This window comes from Cavenderia fasciculata (genome assembly GCF_000203815.1).
Source record: "Cavenderia fasciculata unplaced genomic scaffold Scf_EU5ZYIE01DZOHE-5, whole genome shotgun sequence".
Lineage (NCBI taxonomy): Eukaryota > Evosea > Eumycetozoa > Acytosteliales > Cavenderiaceae > Cavenderia > Cavenderia fasciculata.
Genome location: NW_004457644.1, coordinates 128,111 through 147,617, shown reverse-complemented (window position 1 = coordinate 147,617; position 19,507 = coordinate 128,111). Strand labels below are relative to the sequence as shown.

Here is a 19,507-nt window from a genome sequence, read left to right as displayed (position 1 = left end):
AAATAGTTCACCAAAAGTAGATTGGTTTATACATAAAAATAATAAAATTTAATTTAATTTAAATTTAAATGGATATATATCATTGGATGAGCATACCTGAGGTATGTTTTTATTTTAGACCAATAAATTTGTAATCAGAGTTTTACTTCACAATGAATGAGTGAGTGAGAGAGTAGATAATTCAATAAATCAAATAATTATTATCTCTTTGATAGTCAGAACAGATTAATCAATCAATCATAATAATATAAATAGTAATAGAAGAGAGTATATAGTTTGGAGATATAGATATATATATAAAGTGATAGAGAGAAATAATTAATTAAAATTTTAATTTAATTAAATTATGAACTTCTTTCACAAAAAAAATAAATCAGATGACGACGATGATGGAAAAAAGAATTTAATCAACGATAATAATAATTCATTGTCACCTCAACAACAACAACAACAAGAATACTATCAATCAAATAGTATTAATAATAATATTAATAATAATAATAATAATAATGGATTAGTTCATAGAGGTAGTAGTAGTAGTAATAATAGAGTTACAAGAGATGATTTAGCAAATTTGATATCAAACGAAAATGTTGATGGATTGGAACACCAATATGGAGGTGTAAGAGGTGTTGCAGAGATGTTAAAGAGTAATGTAGATCAAGGATTGACGAGTGCAGAGGCTACTAGTAAAGCTAGAATCGATTCGTATGGTGAGAATAGAACTGCAGAGGTGGCACCCAAGTCACTGCTCTTTTTTATCTGGGAGGCTGCTCACGACAAGACATTGATCATTCTGATGGTTGCTGCCATCATCTCTATCGTACTCGGTTTGACTGTTGAAGATCGATCAACTGGTTGGATCGATGGCACAGCTATCCTCTTTGCCGTAGTCATTGTCGTCATGGTCACCGCTGGTAATGACTACAACAAGGAACAAAAGTTTAGAAAACTAAACTCTATCAGAAACGAACGAAATGCATCAGTCATGCGTGACGGTCGTATCACCTCTGTTCCAACCACTGATATCGTAGTCGGTGATGTCGTTCAATTGGAAGCTGGTGATACTATCCCAGCTGATGGTTTCTTTATTAATGGTGCTAGTATGTATAATCAATAACAAACATAAATGTAATCTTTGTAAATTTGAATATTAATATATTTATTTATTTATTTATTTATTTTTAGACTTTGCAGTTGATGAAAGTTCAATGACTGGAGAATCTGATCAAAAATCAAAATCTGAAAAGGAGGAACCATTTATGTTGTCTGGATGTCAAGTGTTGGAGGGAAGATGCACGTATCTGGTGGCTGCAGTTGGAGACCATTCGCAGTGGGGAAAACTCAAGAGTTTGCTGTCGGCGCCAAGCAGCGACACACCACTGACCGAGAAACTAGAGAATCTTGCACAGCTGATTGGCAAGTTTGGTCTGGCTGCAGCGATACTGACGTTTTTGGTACTGATCATAAAGTACATTGTTGTGTTCAAGACGGAGCACCGCGTGTGGGCTTGGAGCGAGTTGGGAACGATCATGGGCTACTTGGTGACGGCGATTGCAATTATTGTGCTTGCTGTGCCCGAGGGATTGCCGTTGGCAGTCACCATCTCGTTGGCCTACTCGATGATCAAGATGATGCGAGACAACAACCTGGTGCGTCACTTGGAAGCTTGCGAGACGATGGGTGGAGCGACAACAATCTGCTCGGACAAGACTGGCACACTGACAATGAACCGTATGTCGGTGGAGCGATCGACCATCGGTCGTTACATTGCAAGTCCAAGCGAGCATATTGTCTCTCTTTTAGCCGAGTCGATCTGTCTCAACTCGACAGCATACATTGTCGTACGTGCACCAGTCAACGAGCACAAGGGCAGCAAGACCGAATGCGCACTACTCGAGTTTATCATCAAACTCAACGTCGACTATGAAACATACCGTGACCTCAACAAAGCACGTGCAGTCCGTGCATTCCCATTCAGTTCAGAAAAGAAAATGTCAGGTATCCTCGTTAAAAAGGATGGAAGCGGTAATAATAGTGGAGGAGGAGGATTGCGTTTCCATGCCAAAGGAGCAAGTGAAATTATGTTGGAAAAGTGTACAGCGTCGATTGATGAGGATGGGTCGTCACGTAACTTTACCCGCGACGAAAAGATGATAATTGCCAAGGAGATTGAAGTGTATGCTAGCAACGGACTGCGTACACTCATTCTCGCCTACAAAGATGTCAAGGGAGACGCTGCCAAGTTCAAAGAGGAAGACCTCTACAAGGACGGCTTCACCTTTCTCGCACTCGTAGGCATCAAAGACCCCGTTCGTCCCGAGGTGCCCGCCGCCGTCCTCAAGTGCCAACATGCAGGCATTAAAATCAAGATGCTTACCGGTGACAATCTCCTCACGGCCAAAAACATTGCTCGCGAGTGTGGTATCCTCAAGGAAGGTGGTGTCGCACTAGAAGGTCCACAATTTAGACAATTGACCGACGAACAACTCGACATTGTCGTACCACACCTCCAAGTCATGGCTCGGTGCTCTCCCACTGACAAGTATCGTCTCGTCCACAAACTCCGTCAACTAGGTGAAGTGGTTGCAGTCACTGGTGACGGTGTAAACGATGCTCCTCAACTCAAAGAAGCCGATGTTGGATTTGCTATGGGTATCGCAGGTACTGAAGTTGCCAAAGAAGCTAGTGACATTGTCTTATTAGATGATAACTTTAATTCAATTTCAAAAGCTGTTTTATGGGGTAGAAATGTAAAGAATCAAAAAAAAAAAAGAAAAGAAAAGAAAAGAAACAAACAAAATTATAATTATATATTTATATTTCTTTTTATTTTTATTTTTTTTTAGGTATATGATTCAATTCGTAAATTTATTCAATTCCAATTAACTGTAAATATAGTAGCAGTAGTGATTGCATTTGCAGGTGCATGTACCAGTGGAGAGAGTCCGCTTAGACCAATTCAAATGTTGTGGGTTAATCTGATTATGGATACATTGGGAGCGTTGGCATTGGCAACTGAACCACCTACAGAATCACTGTTTGATCGTTTACCATATGGTCGATTTGACAAGCTCATCACTCGACGCATGTGGAGAAATATCATTGGACAGTCCATCTATCAATTGTCATTCCTCTTTGCCATTATGTATGGTGCTGCCACTCTCACCACCCTCTTTGATCTACCACCTCAAGGTCAATGGTCTCCCAATGACAAAATGGTCTATCACACCATCATCTTTAATACCTTTGTATTTTGTCAATTCTTTAATGAAATTAATTGTCGTGTTTTAAATAATGGTAAAAAAAAAAATTATTATCAAAATATTTATATATAATATATATAGAACTCTTTTACTAATCTTACTTTTTTTTATTTATTTTTATTTTAGACTTTAATGTATTTAGAAATATTCACAAAAGTTATTTATTTGTTGGTATTTTCATTGGAACGATTGGTATTCAAATATTATTGGTTGAAGTTGGTGGAGAATTCTTTGGTACACGTCCATTGGATATCTATCAATGGTTGTTTTGCGTGATTATTGGTACGGGAGGCTTGGTGTGGGGCTTTTGTTTGCGGTGTCTACCCGTCAAGGATTCTGTACCTGTGCAACAATCGGTCAAACCCATCCATCAAAACGACGTCCCCATCGACATTGATATAGAGAGTACTCCACTTTTGCGTCCAGAGAGCAAATGGAAGGCCGCCCAAAACATTCTTACACAACTCAATGTCATATCAGTTATTAGAAATCAACCTCGTCTTAAACGAACCAAAGAACTCTTCCACTCTAGATCTTCCGATCAAGAAAGAAGATCCTTATTACCAAGAATGAAAAGTCAAAGCAATGCTAAACAATAATCAAACATTTATCCAATACTTCTTTTTTTTTTAATTAATTAATTTTCCCCTCCCCCTCAAACCAAAATCCATCTTACTATTATTCTTTTTCTTTTATAATTATAAATATATATAAATATTCCATTCAACCTCAATAAATAAAACATATAAATATATTATATGTTTAATATCAATCATACAAACAAACAAACAATCAAATAATCAAACAAACAAACCCAAATATCCCATAACAAAGAAATTTTGAGCAAATCTTGATGGACCAAGTCATAGGTATCTTTAAACATCTTCCAAAAAAAAAAGAAACAAAGTTTCCTTAACATAATTAGTAATGTCCCTGGGGAATCAGATTGGTTACACAGATCTAGGTAATCGCAACTAGTTGCAGTTTTCCTGTGGATCGTGAACCTCAACACTCCCGATCGGTATAGGAGTGCAAATCTCTTAGGAAACACATTTTATATATATATCTCAAATTAGGGAATAATGATAAATCCCATAAGAAAAATACTACTTGAACCACAACGACCAAATATCTTGATCTGATCTAGTTTTTGATAATGAACAAAAGTTTCCTTAACATAATTAGTAATGTCCCGAAGATCAAATCTTCCGGTATAGGAGTGCAAATCTCTTAGGAAATGCATTGAAGATATTTAAAGAAGTGGTATAGTAAGTTTCCTTAACATAATTAGTAATGTACTGTATATTCGTAATGCTCTAAGCAATAAGAGTATGTCATTGCAGGTATAGGAGTGCAATTCTCTTAGGAAACGACAACAACCCCTTTAGATACTTTGTTGCTTTTTGTCATAATCCCAACCCAACCCAAATTGTTTGTTGTAAACTTTGAAAAGAATTAAGATCACAATATCACCAGTGACTCGACTACGATGAAAAAACAAGAAAAAAAGGTGAGCATCTATTTGTGAGGAAATATCATAAACAACCTTTGTATAGAAGCTATTTAAATAGATAGATATACTGTATTTATATATAAATATTACTTCTATTGATAAATAATGTTGTTAAAAGGAATATTATATGGTTTATTGGGATCATCAATAAGTACAATATTTTGGGATGTATCAGTGATTACATTATCGCCACCCCCGAGACCAATTGGATCTTCTTCATCAAAGAGAAGAAATATATTGGCAACATTATTGGGTGGATCAAACGTAGCAGGATGGGTATTGGCCAAACCAGTAACCGAAGCAATTCTATCTATACAAACCCCATCGGTCAAGTATGGCATGATCTTTTTAGATCTTGGTCTACTATTTAGTTGCTATATTGGTTGGGGATTCGATATAGGTGCATTGCTACGATACTTTAATACTGGTCGTTCACAATTCAATACTGGTATCATCGATGAACTCGAAGAATCATCTCGTGTTGCAGTACTAGACTATGCCAGATTATACACTGTCATTATGTTGGCTGTTATTCATGTTCCTCTTGTATTAATAAATCTTTGGTTAAATAAATAAATTAAATTAATTAATAATATTATTTGTGTGTAGTTGGTGCAAAGCTAGCTTGTTGTTGGTTCGCTTGTCACGTTTAGTATACTATACGGTGTTGGTGGGACAGACACACATGTGCAATTGAGCACGAATGACTGATTGTTTGTCCAGTGTACCTTCAATACTCTATAGACCGCGCGGTATACATTAAAGGGAGAATATTGCTGATACACTAGACAAACAATCAGTCATTACAAATTTCTTCAGACCAATAATGGAAAGAGGGAATACTGTCCCCCAAAGTTTTCTAACATATCAACAGGGATTTGGGTCAACTCGAGCGATGACAATTGAATCAACCATATTCAGATATGTCTAATTGGGAGGAGAAATGTACATTTCTCTAACATACAAGATTTTCTGTATCACACAACCAAGATGGCACGTATAATCAGTGAGAAATAGATAGATCCCAATGAATAAAAGGAAAAGTTGTTCACAAGGTATGATAAATTTCTATAAATCTAATTAATTTGTACAAGTACATTGATGATGATGATGATGATCGGATGTAATACATACTTTAAGTATTTACTATGAAAGTTGTTGTGATAGTATACATATACCAACTCTAATAATAAATCTTGATTCTTTGTACTGAGCAACGATTGAAGCTTTGATCTTGAGATTAGTTGAGATGTACAATTAAACTTTCTGCTATTCGAGTTTCAATTTTCGTGTTTAGATACAAGACCATTGACTATTCTTTTGATGGTGAATACATTAACTTTATACATTGTGTTAAATAGGGGAATTGTCAGTGGTTATTCATGAATATGGTAATATTTGAATGAAGTTCAAAAAATAAAATAAAAAAAAAATAAAAGATAAGATAAATAAATTTTTTTTTTGCGTCATTGTTTGTTTGCATTTACAAACTAGTATAATTATCTCTATTTCAACAAAAAGAGAGAATAACAAAGTAAAGAATGTTATCAAATAAAGCACCATCATTAGCAAAAAAGGTAGGTTCGGTTACACATACATACATACGCTGACTATAATAGTTTGAAGAAGAGGTAACTAATAGTTTCCTTTGCCTGACTGTATAATATAGGTGATTTCATCATCAAGACTAAACAATCATGTTGTTTTAGTATCATCATCTTCATCAAATAGTATTCACTATAAATACGATCACAATAATAGCAATAGCAATAGCAATAACAATAGCAATTATAGATACTACTCTAACTTCAAATTAAATAAGGATCAACCATCAATCACATCACAACCATTATCAAAGTTTGAAAATAGTCACAATAATAATAATAATAATAATAATAATAATAATAATAATAACAATAATAGTAATGGTAGTAATGGTAGTGGAGAGTTTGGTCGTACTGCTAGAGGATACCTTTTGGCATTAGGGTTAGGTTTTACTGTTGGTTTCGTTGGATACAAGTATTGTTTCAATGAAGAGTACTTGTTCTCTTCACATATTGGTAATGTCAACAAAGAGATGGTTGAGAAGTTCAATCATATCGCTGCTGCATTTTCAAATGGTAATAAGCAAGCTGTTTCTACTACTACTACTACACCTGAACACCACCATTCAAAAGGAGATGTGATTGAGAATATTTCAGAGTTGGTACAAACATTGGAGAATCAATTGATCGAGCCAAAGACAGTAGTGGTCGCAGAGACAATTAAAGACGTTGTCAAGGAACAAGCCAACGACGCCACCGAACAATTGGACAAGAAAGAGATCCCTGATCTTTCACTCGAAGCTATCATCCAGAAAAGAGTTGAACCAATCATTGATGATTTATTGGATGAAATTGAAACATTGGTCATTGTCAGTCAACAAGAAGAAGAACAAGATAAGGAACAAGAAGATAAAAAAGATAAGAAAGAAAATGGTGATGATGAAGAACCAATTATTACTGAAGTCATTACAACCACTATAGTTACACCATCTGATGAATATACAGATACAACTAAAATCTATGATACACTAGATAAGATTATTGGTGATGATGAAAATGAACAAGTAGATATCACCATTCAACCAAATGAACAAGATCAAACCAATACAACCACCATTACCACCACTCCATCTTCTTCCATTGAAGATCAACAACAAGAGGATAGCTCTTCACCAACAAAGGATGTTCCAATAGATAATTTAGATCATTTACTTGCTATTTTAGAAAAGCAATATATTACTCAAATCAAACAATTATTATTGGAAAATGTATGTCTTCTAATCAAATTATTAATTTGATTAATGATTATAATATATATTTACCGATTACTATTCTATTTAGGTTAAATTAAAAGAAGAAATAGAATCAATTAAATCAAGTGAAAAAGGATATATGGAGAAATTTGAAGATGCAATTCAAAAGTTGTATAATGAACAATTTGATGAAAAGGTGAGAGAGATTACCAAGGATTCGATTGGCAAGTTGGAAGAGATGGAACAATCATTCAAGCAAACATTGGATCAATCATACGACCAATTGAATGACTCTGTTAAGAAACAACGTGACAATTTAACAGGTATTTTCGAAGGTCAAAAGAAACGTATTCAAGACATTGAAGCCGACAAGAAGCTCATCAGCGCACTCACCGTGTCATTGGTCGATTTGAAACGTGCCGTCAAGGAATTTGACGCCTACACACCTCTACACAACCAAGTCAAACAGTTGAAAGAGTTGGCAATGGCCGACACGGACAACCTCATCGACACTGTTGTCAAGGCACTGCCAGCCAGCGTATCGCAGTATGGTGTTGCATCCATCAACATGATCCGCGACAGCTTTGCAGAAATGTCGGCCGAGTTGAGAAAGGAATCATTGTTGCCAGACGACGAGTCATTCCTCGGCCGTGCGCTATCGGCCATTGCCTCTAAACTCATTGTCCCTGAGAAGGGTATGGTCCAAGGTGACGATATCGACAGTACATTGGCTCGTGCCGAAGAATTCCTCAAGCAAGGTGACTTGAACAATGCAATCCGTGAAGTAGAGGGTATCAACAAGCGTAACCCACGTCTTGCCAACCTCACCAAAGAATGGACTAAAACTGCCAACGATAGAATGATCGTTGATAATGTAGTCCAAATTTTAGAATCTAAACTTAAACATATTAGTAATGATCTTAAACAATTTCAACATCAACAACAACAACAAAATTAAATAAAAGTATAATAAATAATAATAATAATAATAATAATGTCTAAATTTCGCTAACAATAATACAATATACGTGTTTTATATTTCTTTCATTCTTTCATTCTTATGTTCATTTATCTTCTAACAAATTTAACCTTGTTTTGTTTTCTTTCTTGCTTTTCTTGTTTCTTTTTGAGAGCGGCTTGTTCGGTTGCCGTCATCTCCTTATCAGCTTCCTTTGGTGGGAAGATGAATGGAGCGATTTTAGACCAACCAAAGTATGCAATGGCAGCAGGTATCACCAAAATAAAGTAAAAGAATTTATCTGAAATCAATCCCAATAGTTGTACAATCAAACAAATATAAATTGTATCAAAGTAATATCTAGATAGTAATAGAAAGAGTGTAAGTAATGATTGTATATATATTTCTCCTATCTATCTTCTATTTCATACTCGCATAAACCTTTCATTGAAAGATCAGAACCACCATCAATCAATTCACCTTGTTCATTGTAGGTAGGTTGAGCCATCAATTTAATGAGATAAAGGGCAACACCTTCCATTGCCATGACGATGAACCATAGTACCCAATTACCAAATGTAAAGGAATCGGAATGATACCAAACTCTATATATAAAGTACAAAGCGTTGATCGATGCCAATGCAATCACCAACTTTTTAATCTCTCCTTCGTTTTGTTGTTTTCTCTTCTTTGCTCCTGATCCTGCCATATCTCTCTCTCTCTTTAATCTAGATATCAATCAATCAATCAATCAATCAATATATCTCTATAATATTGAAAGAAGGAAAAAGAATGGGTGTCTGCACTGAACTTCTTCAAAAAAAAAAAATTAATTTAATTTGACCAAACTTAGACTCTCCAATTCATTAGTATTATAAGTTTATCTATCGATCAATCTATTAATTAGTATTAGTTTACTTTTATTGTAATATCTCCCTTCCCTCTGGATAATCAAGGAGCCAAAGGAATTGGATGGAAGTGGAACACAGAATATCGATCCCAAGATATTTTTTGAACTCGTAAAATTTATTTATTTACTTTCATACTACAATCATCACATCTAAAACATGTTATTAAATTATATATTTATAAATAGTTAGTTTGTTATATACTTGTATCTCAGAGATGGATGAACAAGATAACAATATATGTTATATCAATGATCGCATACCAAAAATAATATTATTAAATATTATTGGTTTTGTTGTTAAATCATCTTCATCATCGCCATCATCGTCATTACATCATCGTCACAGATCAACTAGTTTAATTGATCTACTATGTCTATCTCTTACATGTAAAAAGTTGTTTACACTTTTGACACACGTAGATACAAGTATTGCTAGATGCTCTGATCTACTACTTATTGACAAGAATGCAACGTCGCAAGTCAGTGGAAAGACACCATTCTTGGTACCTTCAACAGACCAGATACTCACAACAGACACTGAAGGGTACAATGGTCGTCTCCATTTAAAGTCATTTCAACATATCTTTGATCGATCACTTGATCATCAAATGTTCCTCCACCACTCAGTGCCTGCATCATCTGACGACATCTCTAGAGACCACAATCAAATCACAGATGTATTGTACCAATCTGACTTTATACCTGCGTCGACCAAGAATCTGTATATTACTGATTCATTTGCTTCAAAGTCCTTTCAATCTCTACCTTTACAAGGACTTGAAAGTATTATGGTCTCTGGTCATTCAACTCAATTAGAATTCTCTAGAAATGTATTCAAACAACAAAACGAAAAGGAACAAAAGTCACAGTCACAACAACCATCGCCACTCAAGCAATTAGTATTGTATTGTCAAAATAATTTATTTGAAGAGGATGATGATGATGATGGAGACAAGGTTTGTCTGCTTCCTAGGTCACTAGAGAGACTGGTCGTCAACAAAACGATATATGGGTATTCGGCATTTAAATTGACCAATGAACCTTCTTTACCCTTTACATCACTTACATCGCTATCGTTACACTTTTTCGTTTCGTTTAAAGACTTTGCACAAGACTCGTTTCCAAAGACACTTAATCAGTTTACATTTTCATGTAAAGAGTTGATACCGGCCAACTATCTTCCCGATAGTCTCACATCTCTGACACTACATACTCTTGCCAATGACACTGGTGTTGACTGTTTGTTACATCTTTCCAACCTTTTAGAATTGTCTTTGTATGCCGCCAAATTGACAGCCGACATGCCAACTCTTCCCGTCAATGCACGCAACCTACACACTCTATCACTCACAAAATTGCCCGCCACATTGAAATCCGTACCGCCAAGTGTCACTACACTTGGACTATATAGTACCAACGAGTTACCATCCAGTCCAACCTATCTTGGTAATATCACATCACTCTGTCTTTTGGTTGGAGATTCGTCTTATTTACCTAAAGTTTATCCTTCATCTCTTAAAATATTAAAATTGTAAGTTCCAATTATCATTAAAAATTAATTAATATTAATATCATTTACCCTCTCTCTCTTTTACAGATCATGTTTACAACCATTTAAAATTGAAAAGGGATGTATTTTAGAAGGAATTGAAACTTTACATATTACATCACTCAATACAAAGATCGAACCAAATTCTATACCAAATAGCATCAAGAATCTTATCATGATTGATTGTAAAGCTGATCTATCGACCATTGGTCCACTCCCAAATCAACTTGAATATCTTGGGATTAAACATTCTAGTGGAGACACCAATCATTGTAATCTCCCAGTCTCTCTACCACCAACGTTACGACGACTGTCAATTGGAAATCCTTCAAATCCATCAACATTTAACAAGATCCAATATTCAGAACACTCTTTGTTAACTCGACTAAGTATCAATCATGAAAGTGATTTTGAATTCATTGATTACTTTGTCGATGGTCGTATTCCAACGTCTCTTTCGATACTACACCTAAGATTACCATCCGAAGGTTTTATCCAAAAACATTCCATCCCATTAAACGATATATTGTATCATTCAAATATACAATCACTTAGAATCAGTCATCCAAAAGGTGATTATCGATTTTCTATAACAAGGGTCAGCCCAAACAATATTTTAATGGTAGAAAAATCCTCTCTTTTAGGTGGTTTCATCAAGAATCATTATTCTCCAATATGTCTTGAAATAACTCTAAACTTTTCTGTAATGAGAATTAAAATCAATTACAACAAATAAAATAATTAATTTTAATTATTTAGTTATTTTTATCCATGGCAACGGGTAAAAAAAACAATACCCAAATAGATATTTTATCGGGCCGACAATCAATTGTTTTTTACTCTTCCAACAATCCCAATGCAACTTTTTTAAAATGTTTCATTCATTGTCAACATCATTACAAAGTTATATATCAAAAATGAAAATTATTATCTTATTTATTTTATCTGTATTTTTATTTAGCACAGCCATTTTAGGGTTAAGGGTACATAAAGATCATGTCCCAAGATGTTCAACATGTAAATCTATTGTTGGAAATAACTTGAATACATTCAAGTCTGTATTATCACCATCTTCATGTGATGTATGTAGTAGTAGACTCTTCTTAGTACTTGACCATAAATTGATAATTTTATTTTTTTAAACCTACTTAGGATTTATGTAGCAATTTGGATAGTCAAGAACAATTAAATTGTAATAGTATTTGTTCGTTTATTGGAGTTGAAAAGTTGATGAATTCAATCAGATCAAACGGTGCCACTGGTGAATCAGTTTGTCAATCATTAAACATTTGTCAGGTTCAACAACAAGATGTTAGAATCATTGGTAACAATTTCCATTAAAACAAAATCATGATGATGATATTTAATATCATCAAAATAAATGTATTATTAATTCCCTTATAATACATCACCACCCTTTTTTTCTTTATGTGATAATTACTACAATTATTATTATTAAATTTATTTAAATTTGGTTTGAATTCGAGAGGGTAAAGATGAAAGACAAACCAAATAATATAAAAGAAATACTTATTATTATTACTATTAATTATTATTATTGTTGTTGTTGGGTCTTCGAGATATATTTGTTTTTTTTTTAGACGATTGAAAGACCACCATCAGCAATGAGATTTTGACCAGTGACAAAGGATGATTGTTCACTGAGGAGGAAGACGATTGGCTTGGCGATTTCAGATGGTTCGCAAGTACGACCGAGTGGGGTGTGAGCCTTGAGTTGTTGGGCAGCAGCATCTGTTGGGATGTATTGTCTCAACATTGGAGTATCGGCAGCACCTGGCAACATGGCATTGCATCTGACGCCGAGGGCAGCACCGTATTCAGCGGCGGTAGACTTGGTGAGACCGAGGATAGCGTGTTTGACACAAGAGTAGGCAGAGTTGTATGGGAAACCAAGGATACCGGCGATGGATGAAACGTTGACAATGCTGTATTTGCCTGGGCCTTGCTTTTCCATTTGTCTGACTTGAGAACGGATGCACATAAAAGTACCCTTGACGTTAACGTCCAACATCTTGGTGAAATCAGCCAATTCATAGTCACCAACACGTTGCATCTTGCCCAAGATACCAGCATTGTTGACGGCACCGTCGATACGGCCAAACTTGTCAACAGTGGATTGCATCAAACGGGTGACGTCTTCCTCTGAGGAAATGTCGCAAGCAACGGCAACAGTTTCGACGGCAGCATCCAATTCAGTCATCAACTTGATAGTCTCTTGACATGATTCAAAGTTAATATCAGCAACTACAACCTTTGCCTTTTGACCAACCAATTCTAAACAAACTGATCTTCCAATACCACTAAAATAAAATTAAAAAGATACAAAAAAAAAACAAAGTGTTAATATTAATACTGTGATACTACTATAGTACTAATTTGATCTATGTATATTAGAATTTATTTACCTTCCAGCACCAGTAACAACGATAACTTTTCCTTCCATTTTTATATGATTATATTATATATTCGATTTCTTTTGAAATGAGGTTGAAAGAGTGAACACATTTATAACGGTGATGGATGTGCATAGAAAAAAGACAACTCTAATTAGTTTTAAATAAAGTTTAAACCATTGATGTCGACACTGATAGAATGAACATAAAGCCATGATAGGCCAACAGCAGAGTTTAAAAATATCTCACAGCTCAAAGAAATCGAAAAAAAACATTGACAAAGGACATCGTCTAAAAAAAAACTTGGTCTAAGCCGCAAGTGGTCCTCTTTTTCATTGCGTCATTCTGTGTTTGGTAGTCTCGAAAGGGAACGACGAAAATTCAGATGATCTTCTTTCTCTCAACGTAGACAAGATCATCAGATGGTATACACACATTTATATGATACAGCCATCATAAAGTATGAGGCGATCAATGATCATTAATCGTCGTTTGCTTTTCTTTCTTTCTTGTTCAAAATTATTTATTTTAAAATAATCATTGTTTAACGTTTCTAATATTATACTTATATTATTATTATTATATTATTATTATCTATTCTACTATATCTATATTATCACAATATTCTATTACTTTTTCTATAGCTTTAAGCTTCTTGTGGTTTTCTAGAAGATCTATTATTAATTATTGTATTAATATTACTAATTTGTTGTGATTGTATTTGTTGTTGGTACTTTTGTTGTTGTTGTTTTTGTTGATCTGAAGATTCTTGTTTCACATCAACCGCTGATGATGCTGATGACCTGGTAGACTTCTTTCCAAGTACAGCTCTTAGCAAACCTCTCCAAATGAGGAATGCCCAATAGACATTTAAAACATTGATAATGGTGTATCCAACATAGGTACCCCAGAATATATAGGAGGGTAGATTGACAGCTACACTATAGTGTTTGTACAATGCACCACCAACCGATGCAGTAATATAAACGACTCGAGCAATCAAAAATCCAAAAGCCATCATCATTCCATTGACTATATATGCTTTACTTTCTCCTTTTTTAGTTCTCAACAAGAACCATCTAATATTAACACATGGAGTTGTAATTTCAGTAAACATAAATGAAATCAATACAAAATGACAATATAAACTTGTCTAAAAAAAAGAAAAAAAAAATATTAATATTAATTCATTATTATTATCAATATTATTATTAGTTTTTTGTTTTTTACCTTTCCCCAATAATATAATAATAAAGCCATTAAATGATGTGTAAGAGTTGGAATATCCAATAAACTTTGATGGACTAGAATAACACCTGTATCATAAATGAAATAACCAAGTATAAAACGGAGACAATATAAACTGTTGGGTGTAGCACCAAGGAATGGATTCTCTGACCATGTAGTATTATCAAAAAACAAACATTTGATGGCTCCTATAGTACATAAAACTGCATTTAGATTTGATACGATTCTAAAAAAATAAAAAAGTAGAAAAAAGACAAATGTCAATATCATGGAAAAGACTGATTGTTGTATTCTTTCTATTTCTTTGCTTACCTAGAATTCCATTCTATTTTATCATTGTTTGAAAACTTTTTAAAATTGGTATAAAAGAGAGGTGTAATATAATGTGATAGCTGAAAGGTTGTAAAGTAGAGACATATGGTCATCAACTCTATATCCCAATCAGTAAGTGACACTATATTGTGACTGTTTCCTAATAATTTGAATATCATATTTTTTATTTTTCCAACTTGAAAGGATTGATTGATTTGTTATTTATATAGAAAGTACTGATACTAGTAAAAAAACTAATAATGATATATAGAGATACAGAATGAATGACAAAGAGGAGAGAGAAAAAAAGAGAGAGTAGAGTGGTTGGTATGAAAATAAATATAAAACTATATGATTCGAATTTGGTGTTTATTATTAATAATAATAATAATTTTGATAAAAATTATTAAAAAAGTAGCACTCTCTCGAATTGATGTTTGGTGAAAAAGGTATATATAAAGTGGAGGTAGTGGGGTGTTTTGGTACTCGATGTTGTATAAATGGAGTGCGAGTGAATGTTTGCTTGGTGGGGTGAGTAGTAGTGGGGGTAGTGTTGACAATAAAAAAGCAGCAGATTTAAATCTTAGTTATTTTAATAATCTAATCGTGTTTGTTTGTTTACTCTCTCGACTCTTGAGGACTTTTTTGATAAAAAAAATAGTATTATTATTATTATTATTATATTGGTATATAATCTTTATCTGTTTGTAATTATCTCTATGTTTAAAATAGTAAGATTAACAAAAAAAAAACAAATTAAGAAAGAAGGTAGGTGTTGATTTAGAAACAAAAGAATGGTTGTGGTTAGAACATCAACTTTTTTTTTAACATCATCATTATTGTCAACCCCAACAACATAGGAGTTTAATGATGTTGTGTGATCCCGCAGAGGTCAAACGAATTGGTTAAAATTTTTAAAATTTTATCCTCGGATATTTTTTTATTGGATATTTCTTTGTGATTGTTTCTTCTTTCAAGTCTGGGGAAAAGAAAATTTCCTTTACATATTCTGCGGCCCTATAAAGCCTTGTTTTTCCCAACCGTACATTCTTGAACGTTAGTCGTTCGTTGTAAGTTCGTCAACTTGACGATGTTTGATGATACGTGATGTTTGTTTGATTATCGGCTCATAAGCATTTTGTATTGCCAAATACAATTGTTTAGTTTACCACAGGGAGAAATCAATGATGCAATTGTTCATTATGGTAGTTTTCAACTATTACTACATATAATAGTAAACTATCATCATCCTCCTTTTTTGAATTATAAATCATTTAAATAATTCAACATTATTCATTCTACCCTGTCCATAATTTATTAGATAATCGTTCAAACGGTCGATTATCTAATACAAAGTCTCGTGACTTTTGATTGCCACATAGGTATGCAATATCTAGTATTCTACAACGAGATGATTTCAATGATTCCAAACGTTTGGTTGGATACAATGTATGAATTTTCTGTAGCATGTTAATGTCACCTCGTACACTAGCATACATATTTAGTAAAAGGATGTTTTTACTCGTCAACTTGTCATAGTACTTGTAGACAAAGGCAATGAATTCAAGTGAAGACACTTTGATTCGATCTTTGAGACGAATTAAACCATTCAATGGGTTTGTATACTTTAGAGCCAATGCCTTTGTTTTCATTAGGATGACTTTAAATGCTTTATAATTATCGGTAACAATTGCGAGTTCAGCCATTTCAGTAGTCCAATTATTATCAATACCAATATTATTATTATTATTATTATTTATATTATTATTATTTATATTATTATTTATGATTGATTTAATTTTCTTTAATATTAATATTAAAAAATTTAAATGCTTTGATAGAGGTTGTAATTCATTTACTACACCTGGAAGATAGGCGATATATTCCAAATAGACAAACTCCCAATAACAATGGATTGAATTGGGATTGGTGAGAGAAGAGCAATTTGTTGGAGATCTTTTAGTACCTTTGATTGGTAGAGAGTGTTCAGATGGATATTCGACGTTTAATCTTGTCCATCAGCAACCCTATATATCCATTCTTTAACATCCACTTCGTATTTGATATCTCTATACTTGGCAACACCACCCAACAAACCAAAGTATTTTAAAAGATCATGTGCAGTATTGGTGTAATTGGGAGGTGTAACAATCAAATTGTCATCCAACGGTCTTGCACCTCTTCAGCATTAACAATATCTATTCCAATCTTGTGAACATGTTGAAATATTTAATTAATTATAAATCGATTATTTAATATTGTTTTAATCGTTAAGATCTTTTCATTATTATTACTAGTAGGTTTATGTTGTTGTCTTTGTTGGACAGAGTGTTCCTTCATTTGATTTCCTTTTCTTCTTTTCTATGTTTGTATCTGTTGATGATTCATCAAATAAATAAAATAAAAGTAATAATAATAATATCTTTTATCTCTATTATTCTTTTCTTGAAGAATGATCATTCACACTTCGTCGTATAGGGCGGATACTTCTTTTTCTTTGTTCATATTTTTTTTTATTATTAATTTCTCACAAATATTAGTTCACAACACAAAGATGTACTAGCTACTTTACTTGTATCTATGTTTGTTTGATAGAAAGAAATAATAGATATCTATAGATAAAAGATATTTTAGTCTATTATGGCAACACTTTTACATTATCTAGAGTACCAGATACTTGACCACTATTTCACAGATAATAATATATTTGGGTGTCAAGATCTTGGTAGTGCTCAACCAGAGTATTTTGACAGTAATGGTAATGCTGTAAAGTCAACTTCAACATCAACGTCTACATTACTATACACCCCATACAATAGAGTAGAAGTATTTAATTTAAACGTGGTTTGCAAGAGATGGTTTGGTCATTTATTAAAGCTTTTAAATGATGGTAACAAGTTGCATCTATTCCGAATCACTCCTAATCCACTGGTACACAGCCGTTGGGTATCTGGTGGAACATCGATATCGACGTTGGATTCCTACAAGACACATTTACGGTCACCACGATGTATCATTAAATCATTGTCAAACTTTAAGTTCAACTTTGCATCCTATACTCGATCGACATCAGCCACGGCCACAGAGGTTATAGATATACTTGGCAAGTTAAAGACTGATGAAGATTTTAAATTGATATTTGGTCATTTGCAGTCTCTAACGATTGATCGTTACACAAATGCCGATGCACTCGCCAATGCTCAACCAAACCAACATATTCGATTCAGGATCCCTCGAATCCATCCTCCACCATTCTAGAAACTCATTGCAATCAATCCAAATCGTTCAAACATGGGGGACTGTGAATAAAGTCTTGACAATATTACAACAATTTTTAAATCCTTCTCCAATCTTAAAGGCTAATAATAATAATAATAATAATCAAAGACAACAAAATAATAGTAACAACAATAATAATGATAATAATAATTTAAAATCAGTTTATTTGTTTTTAACAAATACTACTATTGCAAATCAAGAAACCAAAGAATTAGTGTCTGGTCAATTATCAAATATATTTTGTCAACTTGAACATTCATTAGAATCTATAACACTAAGACATGTGACACCATTTGATACGCCTATACCACAGCTGGCTATTGAATCGTTGTTTGGACATGTATCTAGTAATGCGGGTGATGAGATTTACCCGAATCTTGTACACCTCTATTTGTCGGGTCTAGATGATACAACCTTTCAGTATTCGAATCTTGACCGTATGAAATCACTACAAGAGATTAATATAGTCACTCGCTCACCTCCCACAGTCAATAGTCGATTATTGCAATACCTATTGACAACCAAAGTCCCAAGAGTATCAAATACAATGACGTTAACCTCCCAAACCATTGAAATCATTACCACCAATACAAAAGTTTTGGCGTGGACTATAGAGATTAATTTTACCGATGAATCTATTCTCTCTATACTTCCCTTTACCACTCCATCACATATCACCGAATTAAAGATAATTATCAGTAAATCAATCAAACCACTTCCAATTGTCAGATTGCCAACAACTGATATTAATTACAATAATAGTCCAATATGTCCAATTAGATTAGATAACAAACAATTATTAAAACTATCTTTAGAATTGCTTGACATTGATTGTGATAATGGATTCTTTGGGTTCTATCAATTCCATACGTTGATTGGTCAAGCCTACAATATCAAACTATTAAGAATATCGACAAAGTATACTAGTTGGTGTGATCACGGTGGATCACTCTTTAAGACATTGATTGACCATAATCCTAATCTTGCAGCACTCCAATTATCTTCTTTGGGTCATCAAGCTCCCCCTCTCATGGTCTACACACCCGACATTGAAAATCTACTATTACAACATCCTCGCCTTGATTTTATAGGTGTTCAAGGTCTAGCCCATATATTTTATGGTAATCATTTTAATTCTCTCTATTCTAGATATCATAATAATGGTCAAACTTGTTTTAGAAAGAATATTTCTTTTCCAATTTAAATAAAAATAAATTAATTCTTTCTTTATATATTATTTTGTTTGTTAATATCTTCTTCC

The 19,507-nt window shown here is 33.6% G+C and overlaps 8 protein-coding genes across 8 annotated transcripts; 5 read left to right on the top strand and 3 right to left on the bottom strand.

The window, feature by feature from the left end:
* Nucleotides 1-68: 68 nt before the first annotated feature.
* DFA_09207 (P-type ATPase) lies at nt 69-3,865 on the top strand (the record flags this gene model as incomplete). Its single annotated transcript, XM_004354511.1, has 5 exons — nt 69-105; nt 378-1,103; nt 1,189-2,753; nt 2,850-3,300; nt 3,393-3,865. The coding sequence occupies 5 exons, from the start codon at nt 69-71 to the stop codon at nt 3,863-3,865; spliced, it is 3,252 nt and encodes a 1,083-aa protein (XP_004354563.1).
* A 1,019-nt stretch (nt 3,866-4,884) lies between these two features.
* Nucleotides 4,885-8,534, top strand: DFA_09206 (uncharacterized protein; the record flags this gene model as incomplete). The annotated part of the gene is made up of 4 exons (XM_004354510.1): nt 4,885-5,325; nt 6,024-6,105; nt 6,489-7,591; nt 7,665-8,534. 4 exons carry the CDS (start codon nt 4,885-4,887, stop codon nt 8,532-8,534), a joined length of 2,496 nt encoding a protein of 831 aa, XP_004354562.1.
* Nucleotides 8,535-8,644: 110 nt separating this feature from the next.
* tmem208 (uncharacterized protein) lies at nt 8,645-9,243 on the bottom strand (the record flags this gene model as incomplete). The annotated part of the gene is made up of 2 exons (XM_004354509.1): nt 8,645-8,894; nt 8,966-9,243. The coding sequence occupies 2 exons, from the start codon at nt 9,241-9,243 to the stop codon at nt 8,645-8,647; spliced, it is 528 nt and encodes a 175-aa protein (XP_004354561.1).
* An 83-nt stretch (nt 9,244-9,326) lies between these two features.
* Nucleotides 9,327-11,729, top strand: DFA_09204 (uncharacterized protein; the record flags this gene model as incomplete). Its single annotated transcript, XM_004352577.1, has 3 exons — nt 9,327-9,330; nt 9,631-10,975; nt 11,042-11,729. The coding sequence occupies 3 exons, from the start codon at nt 9,327-9,329 to the stop codon at nt 11,727-11,729; spliced, it is 2,037 nt and encodes a 678-aa protein (XP_004352629.1).
* Nucleotides 11,730-11,865: 136 nt separating this feature from the next.
* Nucleotides 11,866-12,334, top strand: DFA_09203 (uncharacterized protein; the record flags this gene model as incomplete). Its single annotated transcript, XM_004352576.1, has 2 exons — nt 11,866-12,075; nt 12,146-12,334. The coding sequence occupies 2 exons, from the start codon at nt 11,866-11,868 to the stop codon at nt 12,332-12,334; spliced, it is 399 nt and encodes a 132-aa protein (XP_004352628.1).
* A 256-nt stretch (nt 12,335-12,590) lies between these two features.
* Nucleotides 12,591-13,457, bottom strand: DFA_09202 (short-chain dehydrogenase/reductase family protein; the record flags this gene model as incomplete). The annotated part of the gene is made up of 2 exons (XM_004352575.1): nt 12,591-13,314; nt 13,420-13,457. 2 exons carry the CDS (start codon nt 13,455-13,457, stop codon nt 12,591-12,593), a joined length of 762 nt encoding a protein of 253 aa, XP_004352627.1.
* Nucleotides 13,458-14,053: 596 nt separating this feature from the next.
* Nucleotides 14,054-17,472, bottom strand: tmem56B (TRAM; the record flags this gene model as incomplete). The annotated part of the gene is made up of 4 exons (XM_004352574.1): nt 14,054-14,560; nt 14,638-14,881; nt 16,270-16,769; nt 17,434-17,472. The coding sequence occupies 4 exons, from the start codon at nt 17,470-17,472 to the stop codon at nt 14,054-14,056; spliced, it is 1,290 nt and encodes a 429-aa protein (XP_004352626.1).
* A 135-nt stretch (nt 17,473-17,607) lies between these two features.
* On the top strand, nt 17,608-19,450 carry DFA_09200 (uncharacterized protein; the record flags this gene model as incomplete). Its single annotated transcript, XM_004352573.1, has 2 exons — nt 17,608-17,857; nt 18,195-19,450. 2 exons carry the CDS (start codon nt 17,608-17,610, stop codon nt 19,448-19,450), a joined length of 1,506 nt encoding a protein of 501 aa, XP_004352625.1.
* Between the last annotated feature and the right edge of the window lie 57 nt (nt 19,451-19,507).